This window comes from Myodes glareolus, chromosome 6 (assembly GCF_982192425.1).
Source record: "Myodes glareolus chromosome 6, mMyoGla1.1, whole genome shotgun sequence".
Taxonomy (NCBI): Eukaryota; Metazoa; Chordata; class Mammalia; order Rodentia; family Cricetidae; genus Myodes; species Myodes glareolus.
Window position 1 is genome coordinate 98624413 of NC_142031.1, and position 24048 is coordinate 98648460.

General features: G+C 48.1%; 1 protein-coding gene across 2 annotated transcripts in view; it reads right to left on the reverse strand.

The window, feature by feature from the left end:
• Positions 1-4480: 4480 nt before the first annotated feature.
• The window catches only part of Togaram2 (TOG array regulator of axonemal microtubules 2), a 58334-nt gene continuing 38766 nt past the window's right edge, over positions 4481-24048 (reverse strand). Inside the window, exons 16-20 of one of the 2 annotated variants that reach the window (XM_087907377.1) lie at positions 23917-24011; positions 22205-22397; positions 21266-21482; positions 12668-12754; positions 4481-4964 (exon numbers count right to left, since the gene is read on the reverse strand). In XM_087907377.1, coding sequence (XP_087763503.1) covers positions 4627-4964; positions 12668-12754; positions 21266-21482; positions 22205-22397; positions 23917-24011 — 930 coding nt within the window. In that variant the 3' untranslated portion in view covers positions 4481-4626. Of the gene's footprint in view, positions 4965-12667; positions 12755-21265; positions 21483-22204; positions 22422-23916; positions 24012-24048 lie in introns of both variants that reach the window. The other variant, XM_087907374.1, reaches the window with a different exon arrangement.

Sequence of the window (24048 nt, forward strand, 5' to 3'; positions counted from 1 at the left end):
TCTTCCTCGCACCTCCCTTTCTAGGCTCCACTTTCTCACCTCCACCAAGGATAACAGAAGACCCGATCTTTAACTAGAAGGTAGAAGATGAATAAAGGAAAAGAAAACAAGATAAAAAGCCAGGTTTGAGGGTAAAGCTTCCTAAAATCTCAAGCATCCCACTTGATTTAAAAGGAAGTTGTAATGATCATTCTTCATTGCCATCTCTACTGGCTTTGAAATCACCTGGGAGACATATCTCTGAGCATGTCTCTAAGAGTGTGGTCAGAGAAGTTTAACTGAAGAGGAAAGACCCACCCTGAGTGTGGACGGTCTCTATCTGAGCTACTTTTATATTGTGATAAGACATCATGACCAAGGAAACTCACAGAAAAGTTTATTTGGGGTTATAGTTTCTGAGGGTTAGAGTCCATGACTACCATGGCAGGGAGCATGGCAGTAAGACACAGAAGAAGCAAGATGAGAATGCCACATGGCTAACACAGAGAAGAATTACGGGTTAAGATGTAAGATATAAGAGTTAATGAGAAGCCTGAGTGACCAGGCAGGAAGTAGAGGCAGAACAATAAGAACAGGAGAATTCTGGGAAGAGGAAAGATTCAGTCTGCAGTCGTCACCCAGATGCAGAAGATGCAAGGTCAGAATGCTTCGCTGAAAAAGGTACCAAGCCACATGGCTAACACAGATAAGAATTATGGGCTAATATAAGATATATGAATTAGTTAATAAGAAACCTGAGCTACTAGGCCAACCAATTTATAATTAATGTAGACCTCTGTGTGTTTCTTTGGGATTGAATGGCTCCGGGACTGGGAGGGCCAGAAACCTCTGTCAACAGTAGTATGCAGGCAGGCAGGCATGGTGTTGGAGCGAAGGCTAAGAGCATCTGTCTTGAGATACAACCACAATGCAGAGAGGGACATGCTGGGAATGGCATGACCTTTGAAACTTCATAGCCCACATCAGTGACACACCTCCTCCAACAGGACCACACCTCCGAATCCTTCCCAAACAGTTCCATCAACCGGAGACCAAGTATTCAAATATGGAGCCTATGGGGTCCATTCTCTTTCAAACCACCACAGTACCATCCCATGAGCCGGGGCTCCAAAAAGAATAAAAAAAGGAAGAGCAAGCTGAGCACCAGAGTTTTCTTTCTCTGCTTCCCTACCAGGATAAAATGTGACCAGCTGCCTCATTCTCCTGCCCCCCAATCCTTCCTTAACCATGATGGATCAAACCCTCAAACTGTGATCCAAATGAATCCTTCCTTCAGTCATTTCTGTCAAATACTCTGCCACAGAAATGGGAGAAAGGATATGGAATTCCTGTTGTAATTTGAAAAATAATGTGGTGTGTGAGAGGAAGACGCCATGCAACAGAGTTCAGGTGGAGGAGTTTTTATTGAGGGAAAGTGAATGGGAAAGGGGGAGGGGAGAGGGGAGATTGGCTCTGGGGACAGGAGTGGCAGAAGAGAAGAGAGAGAGAAAGACAGACAGAGACAGAGAGAAAGAAAAAGAGATGGGAGGTTGGCAGCGCCCTTTTAAAGAGGAACGTAGTGAATGTGCACAGGAAGTGCTCTTAATGGTTGCAGCTGAGGACGCATACCCAAGGTCAGTCAGGACAGATGCCTAAAGACTCACAAGTCCTGGTGGTTACAGTCTACAGACGTCTCAATAGTGTGTTGTTCTCGTGCTGGGGGTGGAGGGTGAGAAGAGAACTTGTCATAAACAAAACCTACATGCCCACCCCCAGAAGCATCTCCTGTGTCCTAGTTAGGGTTATTAATGCTGGGATGAAACACCATAACCAAAAGCAACTTAGAAGGAAAGGGTTTATTTCAGCTTCCACTTCCAGATAACAGTCCATCACCGAAGGAAGTCAGGGAAGTCAGGACAGGAACTCAAGCAGGGAAGGGATCTGGAGGTAGGAACTGATGTAGAGTCCATAGAAGGGTGCTACTTACTGGCTTGCTCCTCATGGCTTTGCTCAACCTGCTTTCTTATAGAACCCAGGACGGCCAGCCAGAGATGACATCAACTACCATTGGCTGAGCACTCCCCCATCAATCACTAATTAAGAAAATAATTACAGGCTTGCTCATAGTCCAATCTTATAGAGGCATTTTCTTAATTGAGGCTCCTTCCTCTCAGACGACTCTAGCTTGTGTCAAGTTGTTACAGCAAGCCAACAAATCCTAGAAGTAGAGTTTCTGGCTCACACACAATAAATCGAAGAATGGGGTGAGCCCAGCCCTCACCTACCATCTCTGAGGTCTAGCAGGACAGTGTCTATGGCCCATGAATGGCCTTCATATGAGGCTCTTGGAGGATGTCCCAGCAGGCTGAGGCCCTGGCCGCTATTGTGCTCTTCTCTCTGTGGTTTGCTAACAACAACCTGCAGCCCAGGCTCACCCGAAACTTCAAACCACCACACTTGATTTGGGCTTCCCAAAGTCTGCCAGAACCGCCCAGTTCTTTCTTGGTTACAATGTACTGTACCAGGGGTGTGGGCTGCAGACCTTGACTGCCCAGCAAATATAAACCCTGAGATCATGAAGGAAAACAGAACAAAGCAAAGATTTGCCCTTCCCTTCTCTACAGTTGGCGGTTATTTTCAACACATCCACCCACGAAAACCCTAGCAACAGGAAGCTTGGGCTTAAGGTGGATACAGAATTATTTCTTCTCTCTCTCTCTCTCCTGTTTGTGTATGTATGTGTGCATTGTGAAAGTATATGGGGGTGTCAGCGAAAGACCCTCCATCTTACTCAACGAGGCAAGGTTTTTCAGTCAAATCCAGAGCTCGCCAGTTTGACTAGTCCACTAGCTGGCTTGCTCTGGGGATCCTGCCCTTGCCTTCTGATTCTGGAATGACATTGGAGCTCCTGTGCCCACCTAGTGTTGACTTAGCCTCTGGGGGCCTGAATGCCAGCTCTCACGTGTGCATAGCAAGTTCTTTAACCACTGGGCCATCGTCCTCCAAGCTCAGCTTCATTTCTGCCTTCAAATGTCTCTGACAGCCTCCAAGTTCCTCGGTCCTTACAATTTCAAAGAATCTTGAAATACTCTCATCTCTCCTTGGATCTTGACAAGCAGAAAATATGGGTCTTCCCCATCCCCCACCCCCCAAGAAAGCTTGCTCAGACAATAAGTGAACATGGTTAATTAAATTGCATAAAACCTTAGGAAGATTTACAAATCAGTCTCTGAGTGTTTCTATACAACTTCCTTTGCAAGCATTTCTCCTGGCCCAGACTGAGTCGGCTTCCAGAAAGCCCTGCTGGGGTCACCATGAGGTGAACAGCAGCTCACAGTGGCTCTGAAATAACCCACAGTCACACTTAAGCTGGCTATTAAAAGCCAAGCCCTAACCTGACTTGCAATCTTCCACTCAGCATGGTGAGGGGTTGGCCAAGCTCTGGCTTGGCCCAGAGCTTCCCTGACTTAAGGCCAGGCTCCCCTGGAGAGGCTCAGAACAACATAGAACTCATATCAAACCTGGATATCAGATGATGGATGATGCAGGGGGATTTCACTGGGTGGTGGGCTGGCACTGCCAGAAAACCTGCTGGCATGAGGCTGGGCCTCAGGACTTCACCATCTGCAACTGGCCCTGTATGGTGCTATGTCTGAGTCCTTGGCCAGTGGTGAAATGTCACCCCTTCAGCCTTCTCCACATCACAGCTGCCTAACCGCGTGTTCAAGGCAGTGACCTGAGCTCTTAAATCCCGGGGCATATCACTGTTGACCTGTTACTAGTCAAGGCAAACCAAGGGGTCAGGAATGCCCAGACCTGTTACTAGTCAAGGCAAACCAAGGCAAACCAAGGGGTCAGGGATGCCCAGACCCCGCCTCCATGGTCAGGACACCTCACTGGTTTTTCCCTAGCGACTAATACTATTCTCAGTTTTCTTACAACCTGGCCCACAGTGAGCCAAACATTCCCATAATCCAGCCCATCTATAGCAGCCGATGCCATTTCGTCTAGTCCATGAGTCAGCGAGTAAAGGACAGCATGCAGACTCCACCCCACAGTCCCATCCATACTGCTTTAAACATCAAGCATCATCTAGTCCTTGTCAGAATGAGCCAGATGGCCAACTCCCTGCTCTGTGACAAGCTGGGCAGATCCCTACAGAAAGTCCCACGGGATACACAGAGACTTAGCTCAAGGCTCCGAAGGGCTGAAGCAGGATGGGCTCAAAGATGCATCACGTGCAATGACTTCCGATCAAGTCAATGATAAGCGGAGCATATCTGAGAGGGCAGCGAAGGGCTCTGTGATGCAGGGGGCTTCCAGCTGCACACAGATGTGGGGGCTGGGCTATATTCCTGCACTAGGTAGGCCTATGTGTCCCTTTCTTTCCTAGATACTTGTCACTACCTTATCTAAAACTAGAGTTGCTGTTGTCATGGTTCACAAACCTGTCTGCTGGGAAATTCTCTATGGTTAAAAAAAAATGTAAGATAAAAAAACCTTAGAAAAATAAGCAATTCTTTTATTTCTACTTCAAAATATACTGTATACATTGGGGACCCTAATGAGAAGAGTAGGCCATGAGGTGACTCAATCATAAAAATAAAATAAGGTAAAAAATAATAATTTCCCACTTCAGACCCATCTTTAATCCGGCTGCTGGGGGCAGGTGGTTCCAGTCATCTTGCTGTCAGGGGGCATTCCTCCACCGGCGACCTTGTCATTGCCACCCAGAGATTCAGAGTCTACAAGTTCCTGGAGCGTCTTGAGGACATGCTGGGGCTGATTAGCAGCGAAGTCCTGCAGGCGGGACCCCATTTGCTCCTGGAGGCTTCCAGCCAGCCTGCACACCACCGTGCGGACGTTCCCACCTCGTCCGTGCAGCACGCCATTGCCGATCATCTTGTTCAGGAAGTACCAGAGGACTGGAAGGATGTGCCGCTCCACAGCCTGAGGCTTTCGGGGATACACTGAGGCCACCAGCACTGTCACAAAGGAAAGAGGGAGGGTCATTTGAGCAGTGCACTCTCTCTTCCCACTTCTCTCTAGCAGCACCGGTTCTGTGCCTGCCGAGCTGACTTCCCTCCTAGGCCCCATGCTCAAGCCTCACCACATTCAGGGACCCATTAAAATGTTTCAATTTATTTTAACATCAGAAGAGAAATATTGGTTTGTAGTCACAACAGTCATAAATAGAATTTTATTTTCTATGAAAGAAAGGACCACAAAGCCAATGTAAATGAGGTAGGTCCATGGTGATAGTAGTGCGTTCCCTCAGCCCCAGTGAGGGAGATGAGGTAGGTTGCAATCCCACCTCTGTAGGCAGAGACTGTTCTTACGTTTCCCGACCGCCCAGACCCGAATAATCACACAAAACTATATGAATTGCAACACTGTGTAGCCAATGGCTCTAGTGTATTTCTAGTTAGCTCTTACATCTTAAATTAACACATTTCTATTAATCTTTATATCACCACAAGGCTGTGGCCTACCAGGAAGGTTCTGGTGTCTTTCTCCTTCATCAGCTACATGGCATCTCTGTGACTATACCTATTCTCTCCCTATATCTCTTTGATCCTAGCTATATTCTGCCCTGCCATAGGCCAAAGCAGCTTCTTTATTAGCCAATGGTAATAAAACATACAGCATAGAGAGGGGAATCCCACATCACTCCTCTACTGTCTACCACCTGTGTGAACTCGAGAAAGCTACCACCTCTCTGAGCCTTTTTACATTTGTAAAGTAAAAGTTGCAGGCCTAAGTCAGGCTCTCGAGATTGTTAGAGATCTCATCATAAATAAATGTTAAGTAAGGAGGTGACAAATAGGAGCCAATATTAGCATTGCAGAAACCTTCATTGCCACCTGGGAAAGTCCTCCCAACACAGAGAAATGCTACACTAGCGATGTGGCCTGGTAGAATGATATCATTCTAGAGACATACCTATACCCTTCTCTTTGACTATCCATGTATGGAAACAACTGTCCCTGGGATACAAGAGACTCCCCAGGAACCTTGTACTGGTAGAAGGAAAAGGCCCTGTCTCCCTGGTCCTTGTCAGACCACCTTGCAGTGAGACTGCAGACAATGAGGATGAACATGCCTACGCCTGGTCCAGGACAAGGTGACTACGTCTGTCTCTATTCCAACCTAAACCTCAGATCAGGACCCCAAAGATGAGCTGAGGGAGGCCACTGGACCTCTTTGCGGCTCTTCCCAGTGTGGCCATATTGAATAAATCTCCCTTCTCTACTCTCCCCCATTACTTGTTCTTTAATTGGCTTGCTGAGGATGGGTTGTTGAAACTAGGTTGTTAGGGCTGCCAGGGTCCGGACTCCTACTCTAGCGACTCCAGCAACAGGGAGAAAAGCAGAGTCTCTGAAGAACAGTCTGGCACAGCTAGTAAAGACAAAACCTGCAGGGCCTCCCCAGCACATGGGCATTTAATGCTACAATCCAGCAGCTGTCCATGAGGATGAATGTGTGTGCAAGCTCTCAGGCTCCAAATAGACCCTCCACCCCAGTGAAGAAGCCCCTGAACTGTTTTCTCAGAACCCAACCCTCTAAATTCAAGAATATTCATCACCCATAATAACCTGCCGAAGCTCTCTATCACCAAAGGAAGTATCAGGGCTACAGCCAATGCCAAAAGCCTCCCCAGGCCTTCATGGAGAGGTTGCCCTGGCCTGAGGTTATGACTATTATCCTACGTACAATAGTGCTAACAAACACTGCCAGATAGATAGATAGATAGATAGATAGATAGATAGATAGATAGATAGGCAGACAGACAGATATGATTGATTGATTGATTGATAGATAGATAGATAGATAGTAGATAGACAGACAGACAGACAGATATGATTGATGATAGATAGATAGATAGATAGATAGATAGATAGATAGATAGATAGATGACAGTAGATAGACAGACAGACAGATATGATAGATAGATAGATAGATAGATAGATAGATAGATAGATAGTAGATAGATAGATAGACAGACAGATAGAAGATAGATAGATGATAGTAGATAGACAGACAGATATGATAGATAGATAGATAGATAGATAGATAGATAGTAGATAGATAGATAGATAGACAGACAGATAGAAGATAGATAGATGATAGTAGATAGACAGACAGATATGATAGATAGATAGATAGATAGATAGATAGATAGATAGATAGATAGATGATAGATAGATAGATAGTAGATAGATAGATAGATAGATAGATAGATAGATAGATAGATAGACAGACAGATAGATAGACAGATAGATAGATATAAAGACATATGCAGCCTAGTCTGCCTGGCATCCTAGCCAAGTGCTGGTATGGGACAAGAAGCAAGAAGGTTCTGGAAGACTATGAGGGCCTAGCCATATTTGAAAAACTACTCCTATCTAAGACTTGGAACTGCAAGGCTTCATTTCAGGCCAAAAAGAAGGATACGAGTTCATTGTTCAGAGGAGGAAAGCAAGACTCAGACAAGGACTTCTCTTCATGAAGACCTGGCTGAAGACAGAGGCCGCTTTGCCTCGACTCCAAAGCTTACACCCACACTGCCCTCCAAACTCCCATGTCTCGGAGACCAGTCTAGAGCATTAAATGCCCAATTTGTCCTTCTCTCACCAGCTTAATATCTTCCAAACCCATGTGTGTTCCTTTGACTTCTGAGACAGTGGAGAAACAGATAACCTGGATGTCCCCATCAGGGGAACCAGATGACCTGAATGTACCCCTCAGGCCAAACTGATACTTTCCACAGCATTTCCAGGGAGTGTAAATGTTGGCTATGACTACCCAAGGTTCCTGCATCCCAGGGGAGGGCTCCCCTGGGAACACAATGGTCACAGTTCTCTTAGGTGTCAGAGTGGTGACTGGGAAGGCAGGTCTGCTCCCCGAAGCCAAGTAAGCATCACTGGGGAAGGCTCCAATACCAAGCCTTGGAGGGGCTCCCTGAAGAGGGGCACTGGCTGGGACAAACTAAGTGCAGTGCTCTCTGGACTTGGAGAAGGCTATGTTGGGGAAGCAGTCACCCAAAGGCAAAAGAGTGGTCAGGCAGCCCTGAGGAAGAGAGGCAGGGGAGGCCGCCAAAATGTTTCTGTCTCTGGTGGGATCTCACCCACACAACCAAAGTGAGGCCATGAAAAATTTACTTGTGCACTCTGTCTTTGTGGTGACATTACTCTCACAAGGGCCCAAAGGTAGGTGGAGGATGAGCACAGACTGAGATGTGCAGATGACAGTCTGTCTTTAAGGTGGGAGTGGCCCTGTATCCATCACCAGGCGGAGGATGAACATAGTCTGGGATATGTATATCATCTTTCTTCCTTCAAAAGAAAATACTGGGGCTAAGAACATGGTAGTCGGTAAAGTGTTTGCTGGAAGCACAGGGGCCTGGGTTCAGTCCCTCAAAATTTACGTATGTCTTTTAAAAAAAAAGCAGGATATGTTTACATATGTTTTTTTGAAAAAAGCAGGATATGTTTACATGTTTTTTTTGAAAAAAAGCAGGATATGTTTACATATGTTTTTTTGAAAAAAGCAGGATATGTTTACATGTTTTTTTGAAAAAAGCCAGGCATAGCAGTATGCACTTTATCATCCCAGCAGTGGGGAAATAAAGACAAGAGAATCTCTGGGCTGTCTGGTCTGCTAGTTTAGCCAAATTAATGAGCTCCAGGTTCACTGAGAGTTCCTGCCTCGGAAAGAAAGAAAGGAAGGAAGGAAGGAAGGAAGGAAGGAAGGAAGGAAGGAAGGAAGGAAGGAAGGAAGGAAGGAAGGAAGTAGAGGAGACTGGAAAGCTAGCTCAGCTATTTAGAGCACTTGCTGCTCTTACAGAGGACACAGGTTCAGTTCCCTAACCCCCATATGTCAACTTACAACCTCATGTAACTCCAGTTCCAGGGGATCCAGCACCTCTTCTGATCTCCCAATCCTGCCTACATATGGTGCACAGGCATACGCTCAGGAACACACACACACACACACACACACACACACACACACACACATACACACACGGAATAAGTAACTATTTAAAAAAATAACATAGAGAACAACTGAGGAAGATACCATAGGTCAACCTCTGGCCTCCACATGTACATATGTGCACACCCACCCATGCAACACACACACACACACACACATGCAAATTCTAATGCCTGCTACAACATAGGTGAACCATGAAGACATTATGTTAAGTGAAACAAGCCAGTCTCCAGAAGATAAACTATGTCGCAGTCCTCTGACATCAAGTGCCTACCGCAGTCAGTCTCACAGAGACAGGAAGCAGAACGGTGGTTGCAGGGGCTGAAGGGGGCAAAGAATTACTGTTTGACAGGGTGAGAGTTTTCAGTTCACAAGATGAAAAAAGGTGACTGGTGGTGATGGTTGGCTAACACTACGAATGCATTCAATACCAAAGAACTTCTTATGGAGATAGTGGTAAAGTTCATGTAATGTGTATCTTAAGATAGTAAAAAGAGCCAGGCAGTGGTGGCGCACGCCTTTAATCCCAGCACTTGGGAGGCAGAGGCAGGCAGATCTCTGTGAGTTCGAGGCCAGCCTGATCTACAAGAGCTATTCCCAGGACAACTAGAGCTGTTACACAGAGAAACCCTGTCTCTAAAAACCAAATAATGATGATGATGATGATGATAGATTTAGGGAAACAAAAAGAGAAATTAAAGAAATCCCAAGAACCACCCCTAACCTTGACCTTAACTCTAACAGAGCCCAGAAACAAGACACTGGACTCCGCCACGGCATCACGAGTCCTTTTCCGTCCTGCTCTCCTGGAGCCTGGCTCTCTAGGCAATGATGGGCATTCATTCTCTTGACCTCTGAAGACCAAGAACAACAACCTGCCCACCTCAGCTGCCCGGCCCACGCTCTCTTCCCTGCCCACATCTGAGGCACTGCAGACTCACTGTCCCCAGGCGCAGGGACGTGGTAGTCTCTCAACTGGTCAGGTCAGACAGAAACCCTCTGGGAGTCATTGGGAGGGAGTAACCCTGTTAAACATGAGCTTAAAAGACAACAGAAGTTGTTACAGAAGATTCACCCCTAGTGAGTTGTGTTGTCCAGGTCCATGCCTGTGTCCGAGACAGTTCTCGAAAACACCTAGTTAGCAGAAGAGCTTGGGAGAAACTTGCTTCTGAGGTCTCTTGAAAACAAAGGGAGTATTAATTAACGGTAAGTGGATAATCTACAGTGAGACTCCTTGCCCACCTCAACTCTATGCTACCTGCAGATGTTTGGTTGCGAGGAGGGGTTGTTTTGTTTTTGTTTTGGCAAGATCTTCTATATTCCAGATGGGTCTCAAACTTTTGTGTAACCAAGAATACCCTTGAATTTTTGCTGCCTGCTTCCACCTCCCAAGCTTGGGGGTTATAGGTTTATTTTATCATGTCCAGTTTACTCAGAACTGCCAAACAAACCCAGGGTTTCACACATGCTCAGTAGGTACTCTAACACTGAGCTAAGTCCCCAGCACTGCCAATCAAACCCAGGGTTTCACACATGCTCAGTAGGTACTCTAACACTGAGCTATGTCCCCGGCGCTTCTTTTTTCTGGTCCAACGAATGGAATCTGGGACCTTAGACATCTTAGTCAAGCCCTCTGCTACTGAGCTGGATCTCTAGTCTGCAGCATATGATTGTGGACAACAGGAAAGGGTTGCTTCTGGTCTCCTGGGTGATTGTTGTTCCATGTCTCCCATCCTCACTCCACGGCATCCAAACCCCATACTGAGGCCACCAGTGATGTTCCCGGCCTTCACGCCACATCCTTAGAGAAGGTCTGGCACCTGAATGGGAGGTAATGAGTCACTAGGGACATAGGGAGGACGGAACTAGGACACAGAGACAAGGTTTGGGACAAGAGATCACACGGAAAGTCAGAATTCAGAGGTAGTATTGACATCCTTACTGATGCTGCCTGTGACAATCAAGCACCCCTTGAGCATCCAAGACTAGGGGACATTGGGAAAGGCAGCACACTGGTGACTTGCCATGGGGCACACTCCCAAAAGTGTGGGAGAACAACAGAGGGGGTGATGCGAAGTGCCAAGATGGTGTGGGCATCACCCAGGTGGAGGAAGACGATGGCACCAGTCGGTGTCTGTCTGGCCAGAGAAGCAGCACCTTTTTTAATTTTCGTGACAATGTTGTCAGCTACTGAGTCAGGCAAGGCAGCGCCTATCTGAAATGGCCAGGCCTTCCTGACTTAGCGATGGAAGCCAGATGTGGGGAAATATATCTGTAATCCCAACAGTAAGGAGGCTAAAACAGGAGAACTTCATGTTTGAGGCCAGCCTGGGCTACATAAGGAGAGCCTGTTTCCAAAACAAGCAAGCAAACAAAAAAAGGCATTTATGTCTGGTGATAGTTCTGTCAGTCAAGTGCATGCCTTACAACCTGAACCACATCCCCAGAACCACATGTGGTGGTTTCCATGAGAAATCCCTCGCCTAGGCTCAGCCACTGAACTCTCGGTCCCCAGTTGGTGATGCTGTTTGGAGATACAGTGCAACCTGCCTAGAGGAAGAACATCACTGGGATCCAGGCTTTGAAAGTTCCTAGCCTCACCTCAGTTCACTCTCTCTACCTCATGTTTGCGTCTGAATGTATGATCCCTCAACTCCCTGTTCCAGTCGTCCTCCCTGCCATGATGGACTCTTATTCCTATGGCCCTGTAAACCAAAATAAACTCTGTCTTCCTTGCACTGTTTTTAATCACAGTGCTAATGAGAGAGAGAGAGAGAGAGAGAGAGAGAGAGAGAGAGAGAGAGAGCTTGAATGTAATTGACCCCCATAATCTCATTGGGAGCGGCACTACTAGGAAGTACGGCTTTGTTGAGTGGATATGGCCTTGTTAAAGGAAGTGTGTCACTGTCAGGGCAGGTTTTGAGGTTTCCGATGCTCAGGATACTGCAGAGTGTGTCAGTCAACTTCCTGTTGCCTGCAAGCCAAGATGTAGCCAATACCATGTCTGCCTGCACGCCACCATGGCTAAACCTCTGAAACTGTAAGAGAGCCACCCCAATTAAATGTTTTCTTTATAAGAGTGACTGTGGTCATGGTGTCTCTTCATGGCAAATAGAGAACCCTAACAAAGACAGACAGACACACAGACAGACAGGCAGATAGATAACTAAACAAACAGGTGTGGTTGGTTTGGTGGCTCGTGCTTTGTAACCCCGTCACTGAAGAGTAAATTCCAACCTACTTAAGTTCCTAACTTAAGTTCCAGGCCAATGAGGGGCCCTGTCCTAAAAATAAATAAATAAATAAACTAAGTGGATACTATCTAAGGAAAAGAAGCCAAAGAAATCCTTGGCTCCTATATGCATGGACACCTCCACCTCCACTTAGACACACACACACACATACACAGGCACACACATACAGACACACACACACATTTTCTAAAAAGGTATTCAGCGTGAAACAAAAATCTAGGTCTGTAAAAAGGAAGAAATGCATTCTTAGGAACTATTTGGTTATATACATATTTGCCTCACTTTCACCAAAAACAAAGATTGTCTTCTGGTAATGTGGAGAATGTCATAGAAAAAGCAGACTATGAAAATTCTTAAATGGTCTCTGAGATCTGAAAACCTACATTCCAGGAGAGGATAGTGACGCATGGGCTGTCTGGGCTGGGTGGGGTGCTCACCTGAGAGGCGTTCTGTGACCTCCAACACTGCAGGACCACTCAGGAAACGCACACGACCGGCGAAGGCTTGCAGGAGGCAAAGGTGATCTGAAAGAGATGGAGATGCCAGTGACAGAGACGTTGCCAGGCATGCCGACACACCAGGCACGCCGGCACACCAGGTATACTGACACATCAGGCACTCACGGTGCTAGTTGTCCATATGCCCTCATGAGGAAAGGGTCCTGTGGGGAGCCGAATTAATCCTTCCAGATCACAGTGGGCTCTGTGTGTGTGTGTGTGTGTGTGTGTGTGTGTGTGTGTGTGTGTGTGTGTGCACGAGCACGTGCGTGTGTGATTGGAGACTAAGCTCAGGTGCTGGCCCTCACTTTTCACCTTATTTGAGGCAAGGTCTCTCACTCACCACTGCTGCACATGAAGCTAGCAGGCTCACCAGCTTCCAGGACTGGGATAACAGACTTGTCTGGCTGGGATAACAGACTTGTGCATCCAGCTTGATCTGGGGACTAAGTCAGGCACGTGACAAGTATTTACCCACTGAGCTGTCATCTCAACCTAGGGCCAGTTTGTGAAAAAGCGAATGAACAGGGTATTAGGGGAAGAGCGAGAGGTCCAAAGCAGTGAGATTGGCTCCAAACAGGCTACCACTTCTCCCATAGGTCTGACACATAGTGTCTGTGATTTTCCACATTGTCCTGAAGTGAGGTTTTGGATAAAATAAGGCAGATGAATGACTGGTAGACAGACAGACTCACAGCTAGTGATGTTAGCAAGAGATGAAGGGGATGGACGCAAGGATATTTGGGTGTTTCTGTAGCTTCAGAGTAAACTGAGACACTAAGCGCTAATCACATGAAGGTCATTAAAGGGCTGGGGACAGCATTCAGAACACACAATCTGGGACAGCATGCAGAACACACAAATGTGGTCATTAGGATATCCCAGGCCAGGTCACCACTTATTCCCGTAGTGAGCATTTCCTGGTGCCCTTTATGGAATGGATATGGAGCCCGGAACCAATAAAAAGAAGTCCCCTACCCTCCAGGAAGTTTCTTAGATTTGAACATGAAGCTCACTCAGGGTGGGAAAGTGTGCTCATGTAACAAGAGCCTGAGTAAGGGTTGATCAACACCTCTAGGTCTGCCCGTGGAAGGCATGAGAGCAGAGCTTTCTCCTGCTGCCCCCAACTGCCCCTGCCGTGAGACTGGAAGCACTGGCGAGCCCGGCTTTCAGCATTCTCAGCTCCCAGGATTTTGCAACCACAGCAGTCATGGGATAACTTAATGGAAGGCAGGGCAGGTAGTGAAATTGCCCTTCTCAGGGCGGTGGCTAGGGGCTTGCTCACACCTGTCAGCAGGGCAGGGCAGGCACAGCCACCCAGCGAGTGCGTCCTGGTGTCTTTGTTGATTCTCTGCTTCCATAATTTAAAAAAAAAAAAAACAGAATAAGCAATTTACAAACAATGGAGCTTTATTTGGCTTGGGGTTTGGAGGCTGGAAAGTCTAAGAGCATGTACTAGACTCCGGTGAAGACATGAGTTATGTATTAGTCCCTGGCAGAAGGCAGAGGTATACACCTGGGTGTGACAAAGACAGAAAGGAGTCCAGAGCCACCCTTCACATCAGGATCCCAACCTGAAAGAGCCGAGCCACCCCTGCAACAACGCGTCCATCTGCCCACGATGGCAGAACCCCTGACCCAAGATGCTCTCAAAAGTCCTGCCACTCATCACTACCGCAGAGGGATTTCACTTTTAGTATGGTTGGCGGGAGACCTCAGAGCACAGCACCTGAGGTCAGGAGCCGAGATTTAATAAGTGCTTGATCCAGTGAGGCACAGCGAGAGCAAAGTGCTTCTCCCGCAGGGCTCAGTTCAGCTCCTGGCCCTTGGCACAGACCTCCAGAGCCCGAAAACAGGGCACCCAGGGAGTCCTTGAAAATGAACTGCCAGTCGATCAACCAGGCAATGCTCCTACGGCAGCCAGCAAGCAGAAGGGGCTTGGTAAATGCTTGAAGAGTACAGGTGCTTGACAAATACCGGCTGAGCGCAAGGGCTTGGTAAATGCTTGCAGAGTGCAGCTGCCTAGTAAATGTGTGTGGAGTCATAATACACAACAGGGCACAGGTTTTCCGGGTTGGTTTATGAATGCCAGAGCACTTGGCCTTGTCTTTTTCTGGTCACCGCTGTAAGACTGGCCTTCTTGGGTCACACTTGGATTTAATGAAACAGGAAAGAATTATAAAGGAATACAGATTCTGGGTGCAAGTTGCCTGAGTTTAAATCCTATCTCCTTCATATCTTCCTGTGTGACACTATATGAGCCACTCGCTCCCTCCATGCCTCAGCTTACCCATCTGTGAAAAGGGAACAATCCTAGTTCCTTTCTGAGTTGCTGTGAGGATAGGTGAGTTGATTTAATGTTCAGGATTAGGCCCATATCATATACTTAGTAATGTATATGCTGTTGAAACAAGTTTTATTATTGCCCTAAAATTCTCACAATAGAAAAAAAATCAAAACAAGAAACCAGAATCTTGAGCTGGCTTAGGTTACTCAGCAATAGAATACCTGCCTAGCATATGCAAAGGACCTGAGTTCACTTTCAAGCACCATTAAAAAGAATAATAAAAGAGGATGATGATGGAATCTAACATTGAAAGGCTAACGTCGATACTCCGTTAGCTTGGCCCACATTTCCAGAGGGTTCTCTCTGCCTCACAGGAAGGTCAAGACTCGCTATGCAGCAAAAAGAACCAAAGATGTCATGCAATGAGAAGAAAACAGGCCTGGCCAGTCAGTCTGTCCTCCTGAGGCTCCCTTCTCTACAAAGAGACAGAGGAATCCCCATGCACTAACAGAGTTGTTCCTCTTAGTGAAGCTCTGAGGCCACCAGGCCTTGTTAGCCTCAGACACTTGACAGCCACAGAACTGTATAGAACTGCATGTGTCACTAAAAAACAAACAAACAAACAAACAAAAAACCACTGCGCGCTTTGCCATGCTTTTCTTTAAAAATTCTCTCTAGCGTTAGGGAGCTGATTCAGTCGGGAAAGTACTTGCACACAAACGCGTAGGCCTGAGTTTTGTGTCCAGAACAGACACGTGCACATACATGTGCACACCTGGGATGGCAGGGCCCTTGGGGGCCCGCTATGCCGCTGTTCCAGGTCACAATGAGAGGTCCTACCTCAAAAGCTGAGGTAGATGGCTCCCAAAGAACTACTTCTGAGGGTTGTCCCTGGCGCCCACATAGACACACACACACACACACACGCACACACACACACACACACACACGCACACATGCACGCGCGCACACTTTTATGAGTTGGTACTTGTCATAAATGGGTTATATTCCTTTCAAATGCTTTAGGTTTTTCCATTTCCCAATAATTAACAAGCATTATTTTAGTTTTGTTTTGTTTTTGAGACAGGATTTCTTGTTTAGTCCTGGCTGTCCTGGAACTCACTCTATAGAACAAGCTGACCCTAAAAATCAGAGATCTGCCTGCCTCTCCCTCTCAAGTGCTAGGATCAAAGGCATGGGCCACCACCATCTGGCCCAACAAGCATGATTTTTATAGAAAAGAATGAGGGGTTTTTTTTATTGATTTTTATTGAACTCTACATTTTTCTCTGCTCCCCTTCCTGCCTCTCCTCTCCCCACTTCAAACCTCCCCCAAGGTCCCCATGCTCTCAATTTACTCAGGAGATCTTGTCTTTTTCTACTTTCTACTTCCCATGTAGCTTAGATCTATGTAAGTCTCTCTTAGTGTCCATATTGTTGTCTAGGTTCTCTGGGATTGTGGTTTGTAGGCTGCCTTTCTTTGCTTTATGTTTAAAAACCACCTATGAGTGAGTACATGTGATAATTGTCTTTTTGTGTCTGGGTTACCTCACTCAAAATAATGTTTTCTAGCTCCATCCATTTTCCTGCAAAATTCAAGATGTCGTTATTTTTTTCAAGAATGAGTTTTTTACGTTTAAGCAACAAGTAAGACTAAAAAGTAGCATTGAAAACTGGATGCTATTCACTTGTTTTCTCTTTGAACTTTTAGAGGGGGCTCACGTGTAGCTCAGATTGGCCACAACATAAGTTAATCTCCCTGCCTCAGCCTCCCAAATTACAGGTATGTACCATTAATATCTGTATTAAATTACAGGTATGTGCCATTAATATCTGTATTAAATTACAAGTATGTGCCATTAATATCTGTATTAAATGAAAGAGTCCACGTGAGAACTGTATTCCCCTGTGGTTTCCCACTGGGTAAATTTGAACAAATATGGGCTTTTTTTCTTTTTCTTTTTTTTTTTTGAGCATTTGGTGTGTTGGAGAGGTGTCTTGACTCAGAGTCTAATCCCATTGACAACATAATGTCAGTCATATTATTTACAGACATTTAAAGTCAGCGAGCAAACAACAAAACTAGATCCACAGCCACCCCAACCCAAGCTTATCTGGCCTCTCCAGCACTGGCCAGAGGCTGAGCTAAATTGAGAGCTCCTCTTGACTGTGAGAAACGGGAACACCAAGGTCATCTGGGGAAAGCAGAGCTGTCTGCAGTCTGAGGTTTTCATCAGGCGGATATCTTCTCCAACGCAAGGGTAACAGAGCCCAGCACGGCCAACTATTCTGTTCCTGCACATCCTTACTACTCAGAAAAACTCCCCAGAATTCGGGTCTCAGAGTCTAGTAGGAAAAACAACACTGAGCCTCAAGTTCAGAGAAACCCCAAAGCAGGAAGTGGGCGATGAATGGTAGAAACCAGGGAGCAAGCTGCCCAGGTCTCCTTCCTGTCCCCCCAAAGGGAACGCCGCAGAAACCCACACCTGTTTTGTCCACTGAGGGACATCCAAGTCACCAATCCTCAGGAAAACCAAGCCAGAAGACATGACTGGGGCTGACGAGACCATGCACTCAATGAATTTCACAATCAAGCAGCATCTTGAGACTCGTCTTAGGAAAGCCAGCCTCCCCAATTAGCCATGCCATCTGGACTTCGCACCAGGGGACAGCAGCCATACTTGGCATTGTCGTTCTCCATCCTCCTGCCCTGCAATTAGCAGGAAACAGACTGGGGGCCGGCTGCGCTGTCACTCTGACCTTCCACATGTGAGTACTGCCCAGCATTTGACAGCCCACCTCCAACCTGGAGCCCAGCATCCCACCCCCCAGAGTGGGCAACAGAAGAAGCAGACTGTGGAGAAAGCACCTCTGTAAGAGAAACCCAAAGGCCCACTAGAAATATCAGGTTTAGCGGTGTAGTTTGGGAAGATTATATTCATTTTCTATCCCCGCCACCTGGGCTCTGCAGACACCACCGAAAGCTCTGGGCAGTGGGAAGCTTATTACTCGTGTCTCTTCTGAGCTCCGCTCAGTTCTTTCCAGGCAGATGAAAGCCCTTCCCGGGGACAACACGAATTCTATCCTTGGTACTCCACATGACTAATCTAAATCCTTAAGCTTGTCACTCCATGGTCATAAACACCTTCAGAATCAGGGTTGCTGCCAGGACGGAGAAGGTGTGTGGCACAGCAAACCCAGCTGGCCCAGCCAACTCCTTCCCACACCCTACTCCAACAGCACCACATGCGGCCAGGAGAGCATGCTGCATCACGTAGGCTCCACAGGAGCCTTTGCCTGGGATTTACTGGTTCCCTTGGACCTTTGAGGCCGCACCATTCCATCTCAAACCTCAGCGCTGATGCAAGGAGTTAGAAGACAGCCCCCCTTACACCGGCCATCACTCTCCGTGCACCACAGTCTGCCTGGTGAGCCAAAAGGACTGTTTCCAGCTGTGTCCAAAAGGACTTTGTCCCCACAGGGAGAACCACGTGGCTGAGCCCTGCTTGCCACGTGCTGGTCCCCAGAGGTTGCTGTGCTGGGAGCATGGTCCCCAGTGTGGAAATGTTGAAGGATGATGAGGTTTTCAGGGAGCCGACGTTGACAGAACGTAATGAGGTCATTAGGGGCGTTGCCCTTGGAGGGGGAGTAACAAAGGCCTTGAGAATGAGTTCCCACATACACTCTCCCCCCTCCCTCCCCGTGTGTGTGTGTGTGTGTGTGTGTGTGTGTGTGTGTGTGTAGGGCAGAACCAACCCCAGCTGTCAGTTTGAGACATTTGTTGAACCGCTGCATTCACCAGGCTAACTGAGCTTCCTGAGATTCTCCCATCTCTGCCTCCCATTTCTCCACAGGGCACTGGGATTACAGAGGCGCTTAGGTTTCCATGACCCACTTGAAGTGGGTTCTGGGATCTGAAATTGTGGACTCACACAGAAAATTCTCTACTTACTGAGCACAGCCACCTTCTTTCCTGGTGTCTGTCTTCCTGTCTCACCATGTAATCTCTTTCACGGGACCTCCCACCATTGTGACACCACCAACCATTGTGATGTCATCCACCATTGTGACGTCACCCACCCAATATTATGACACCGATTCACCATTGTGATACATCCATCACTGTGACATCATCTACCACTGTGACATCATCCACCACTGTGACACCATCCACCACTGTGACACCATCCACCACTGTGACATCATCCACCACTGTGACATCATCCACCACTGTGACATCATCCACCACTGTGACACCATCCACCACTGTGACACCATCCACCACTGTGACATCATCCACCACTGTGACACCACCCACCACTGTGACACCACCCACCACTGTGACATCATCCACCACTGTGACATCATCCACCATCGTGACGCCATCCACCATCGTGACGCCATTTTCTGTGAGGTCTATCAAAGCTGATCAGAAACCAGCACCATGCTCTGGGACTTCCAGAACCATGAATTAAATTTCTTTTTTGATATAAACTTCCCAGGCTTGGAGATTTTTGCTATAGGAGCAGAAAGCAGACTAATGCACGGGCCACTCCCAGGCCTATGCTTTCCAGGGTATTCATCCTAAGTGGCAACAGCAGATCCTCAGGTAGAGTGTGCCTAACTCGTATAGCTGTGGGAAACACCAAATTCTGTTGTCCAAAGTGCTAGGCGCTTCTATGCTAGGGAAGGTTGGCCCAGTGGCAAAGAGCAGGCTGAAGTCCTTGGTGCAGGAGGAGTTAAGAGTCCACTCCTAGACATGAGCGCTCATCCTCCTCCGATACCTAAAGCCCATTCTGCTTTGTGTAGGTTCCCCAATAAATCCAGAGCCTGGGGTGATTTACCAAGAGCCTTGATTATTGGCAACAGCAATCTCACGCACCCAGAGCAGCTCAGGGAACAAGCTGTAATTTAGGGCTCGATTTGTATTGTTTGTGCCACAGCCACAAACTCAGCAAATCATAAATTCCCTCCGAGATGAAATGTGGAAATTGACAATATTTATGAACTCGGGAGACAGAGAAGGGCTTGACCAAGCCTTTGATTTGTAACTGAAACTCCTCCTGGTGGTTCTAGCCAAGGACACAGCTTGCTGTCCCTGGCCCAGGAACTGGGCTCTGGCCAAGGCATGAGGGAAGAGAGGTGAGTCTGCCAGGGACGTCTTACCCAAAACATTCTGTGAATGCCAGAGCCAGGTGCCACCCTGTACCCATCAGATCTGCAGCGAAGGCAATCTTCAGACACCAGTTCCTTCGCACTAGCCCAGACATAAGCCTACGCGGGTACTTCTTTCTCAGTATGCCTCAAGTTTTAAACTTGCCCTTCCCTCTAGGGAGCTACTAAACATCACCTTCTAGCCAGGAAAGGAAAGGCAGATGCATCGAAGAGGACACCTGGCCGTGGGGACCTGGGTTGTTAGACTGCAGGGTGCATGGGATCCGACACTCTTGCTTCTCATGATGACTGCCCACTGTGCCTTCCTCTTCTTCTCCAATTTCTGTTCCCCTCTGACAGTTCATCACCAACCGCTGGCTCTGCTGGACCTTGCCAGCACCCCTCACTCACCCCTGCTGCCCTGTGTGGTCCTGAAAAGCCACTTTCCTCATGTGACTGACTATAGGGAGGCTACACCAAATCCTCTCTCGTTCCTGACCTAGTAGATACCAGGCCTAGTAGACAGCAGTGGTTTGAAGAACGGCTCCATAGGTTCATATATTTGAAGGCCTGGTCTTTAGGGAGTGGTGCTACTTGAGAGAGATTAGAAGGTGTGGCCTTTTTGGAGTAGGTGTGGCCTTGTTGGAGAAAGTGTGTGGCTGGGTGTAGGCTTTGGAGTTTCAAAAGTTCAGATCAGTCCCAGTGTCTCTCTTCTGAGACTCAGTTGTAGAACCCTCAGCTACCTCTTCAGCACCATGTTTGCCTGTGTGCCCCCATGGTAATCCATCATGGTAATAATGGATTAAACCTCTGAAGCTGTAAGCCAGCCCCAACTATATGCTTTGCTTTATGAGCTGCTGTGGTCTTGGTATCTCTCCACAGCAATAGACCAATGACTAAGACATAGACAGGATGTGGGACAGCCTCCAGGCAGGACCTTGGGGGCCCTACAGTGTTAACACCTGTTCTACACAGCGTCAGAGAAGCCAACTAGCGCTGTCTACCACACAGTTGATCCCCAACACAAGAAGACGGGTGTGACGGCTCCAGTGCTGGTGCCTTTCGCGGCCCCACAGGGACCACAGTGGGATGCTCACCCAGGCTGTCCATCATGGCGTCCAGCACAGTAGAGGCAGCCGCGGAGATCCCAGAGTTCTTAGCGTTGAGGTTGTCTGTGACCGCAGTGATGACGGAGAGCAGCATGGGATGTATGCTGTCTTTCAGGAGCGGAACCATCTGCGCAAGGGACTCCAGGGCCCACTGGCCCACTTTCTTGTTGGGATCCTGAAGCCTCGGGGTAAAAGCGTCAAAGACCTATGGGGTGGGGGGGGGGAATAATCAAGAGTTCGTGGGAACTCAGGCTTGGCAGGAGTTGGCTGGGACCCCTTCTGCATCCCTGAAAGGGGTCCCCAGACCTGTACTGGCGCATTCCCAAGGAAGAAGAGCTCAGCTCCTCAAGGGGGAACAGGCAAGAAGGTGGGACAGATATGTGCTGAGCGTTCTTCACGTGTCAGTCATCCAGAGCCCTGTCTCACACTGAAGACCTCAGCCATCCGTGTTACTGCTGCAACGCCCATTTCCCATTAACCGTGAAGGCCCATGGAAGTTAATGAGTCTCTTCAGATCACATAGCAAGGAGGGAACCTGACTCAGCCTGGGTTTCCACCTGCCTGTCAACAGCACTCCAAGTGCATTCAGCCTGTTACCCAGTCTGTCCATCATTTCTGATCCAGCCACTGTCCAGCCACGGGCTCTGATACCAGATATTATGCAGATAACTAACTGAATGTAATGCAAGATCTTGACGACAGCGCCCTCTCTGGCAGAGGGGCTGAAGTCAAGCAGGAAATCCCCAAGCATTCTAAAGATGTGCTCAACATCCAGCCCCAGCCAACTTGTCATTTGACGTTACAAAGACCACAGGCAAAGTGAGTGCTTAGCAGGCTCCCCACACATCCCCTCCAAACCAGTTCAGAGCTCTCCAGATCGAACTGGCACCACAGGGAGAAATCAGGGAAGGTGGGGTGGGTGCTCACCTGGACAAGGTTAGCAGCAATGAGCTCTGGCTTAGCCCTGCAGTATTCAAGGAGCTTCCCAACGCCTTCCATCCGAATCAGGAACTCCTTGGCCTCCAGCAGCCTGGTCAACTCCCGTAGCTGCTCTGCCATCTCCACACCACCACGCATGGAGGAGCGTAGCCCCATCAGCCGTGGGCCATTGGGGCCAAGCCTAGGTGGAAGCAGGACCTGAGCCCTGGGGAAGAACCCAGGGGATGAACACAGCTCTCATCTCAAGCCACATCCCACCGCCAGGTAAGGCAGAAACGGTGTCTCTACAGCTTTGTCCAAGCCCTGCCTCTCCTCTGAACGCTGCTTGGGGACACTGGACCTGGGGACTCTGGACATCTCTTTTCCTCAAAGGGCAACAAGCAAAGCTCTCTCTTCCCGACTTTTCCCCTCTCCTTTGGAGGCGGGGAAGACAAGTGAGTGTGTGCTGTGGGAGGAGGACCGACGCAAGCGTTGGGAGAGAGGGGATCCTGAGGATGGAACCCTGGGTCTCGTGCATGCTAGACAACTATTCTACCACAGAGAGGCACAGCCTGGCTACCAGCCCAGCTACCGTATATTTAACCTAAGACTAAGGAAAGAGTCAAGATTCTGGAGGCCGTCACATTCTACCCCTGCTAGGTTCGCATTTCATGACTCTGGTCAGCTAGGCTCTCATACCCCTCCAGGAGCAGAGAGCATTTGGATCGCGTGTCCATCAGAACCTAGACTGTTCAGCATGAGAGAAACTCCACACAGGATTCCTACCTCCCACACTAGTTCAAAACCAGGGTCTCTGAGCTCCTGCCCCATACCCAGGTCCCACCCATCATTTGTCCTATCGTCTGCTCCTGCATCTCACATTCCTGCCTACAGAAAACCAAGCGCTGTGCTTGGGTCCTGAGAACAAAGAGCTGAGAAACACAGCCTTTGCCTTAAGTATCTCACAATGGATGGGATACAGAGGTATGAAGAACAAGAACAGCTGCCTACTCTGGAGAAATGGGGGCACAGTGCCAGAGAATGTTGGGGGAAGGTAACAGGCAAGCTGCGTCTTGTAGAATCAAGAGGCAAGTTCTAGGTGCTTGGGATAAGCAAAAGCAGAATGTGGCAGAGAAAGAAAATATGAGGGTGGGAAGGCTGGGGGTTGATTCAGTCTACGAAGGGAGAGGAGGAAAGTACGGGACATCACTGAAGAACTGGGCAGGACCTTCCCAGACATCCTTCTATGGTCAGCTGGGATCCTCACAGGACCTGGCAGAAGGGTTCACACTTCAAGTAGAGAACTCCTGTCTCATTTTTAAATGTTCCCAGTACACATCATCCAGCCCTCAAGCCAGGTCTTCTTGTTTGCCCGTGTCCAGCTCTGCCTAAGGACTAGTCCCAGGCTGACCAATCTGGTGGCTAAAGGACATGTTGATCTAAGTGAACAAAGAGATGCTGAGCCTATACAGTGAGCCTGGCCAACACAGAAGTGCATTCCCTCAGTCAAGACTACCCGACTCAGCATCTCTGGCAGATGCTGACAAGCCAGGATTTGGTCTAGGATGTGGGAAAGGGAATGCATCCTACAAATCCATCATTATACATGCAAACCCAGCTAGGTTTCAGACATGTCCCAGTCCACAATCAATCCCATGGGTCAGTAAAAAACCCTTGGCAGCTTAGGCCATGGGGCCCCAGAGACACAAGAACAACCTTACCCCTCCTGAGCAGGCAATCCGTTCTCACACACCACCAAACTCTTTGACGCCTTGCGACCTTTGGCAGATGGAAGTTCATGATTGTCTTGTATTCCCTTGAGAAATAGACACAGAATGTAAGTCAAAGGGGGT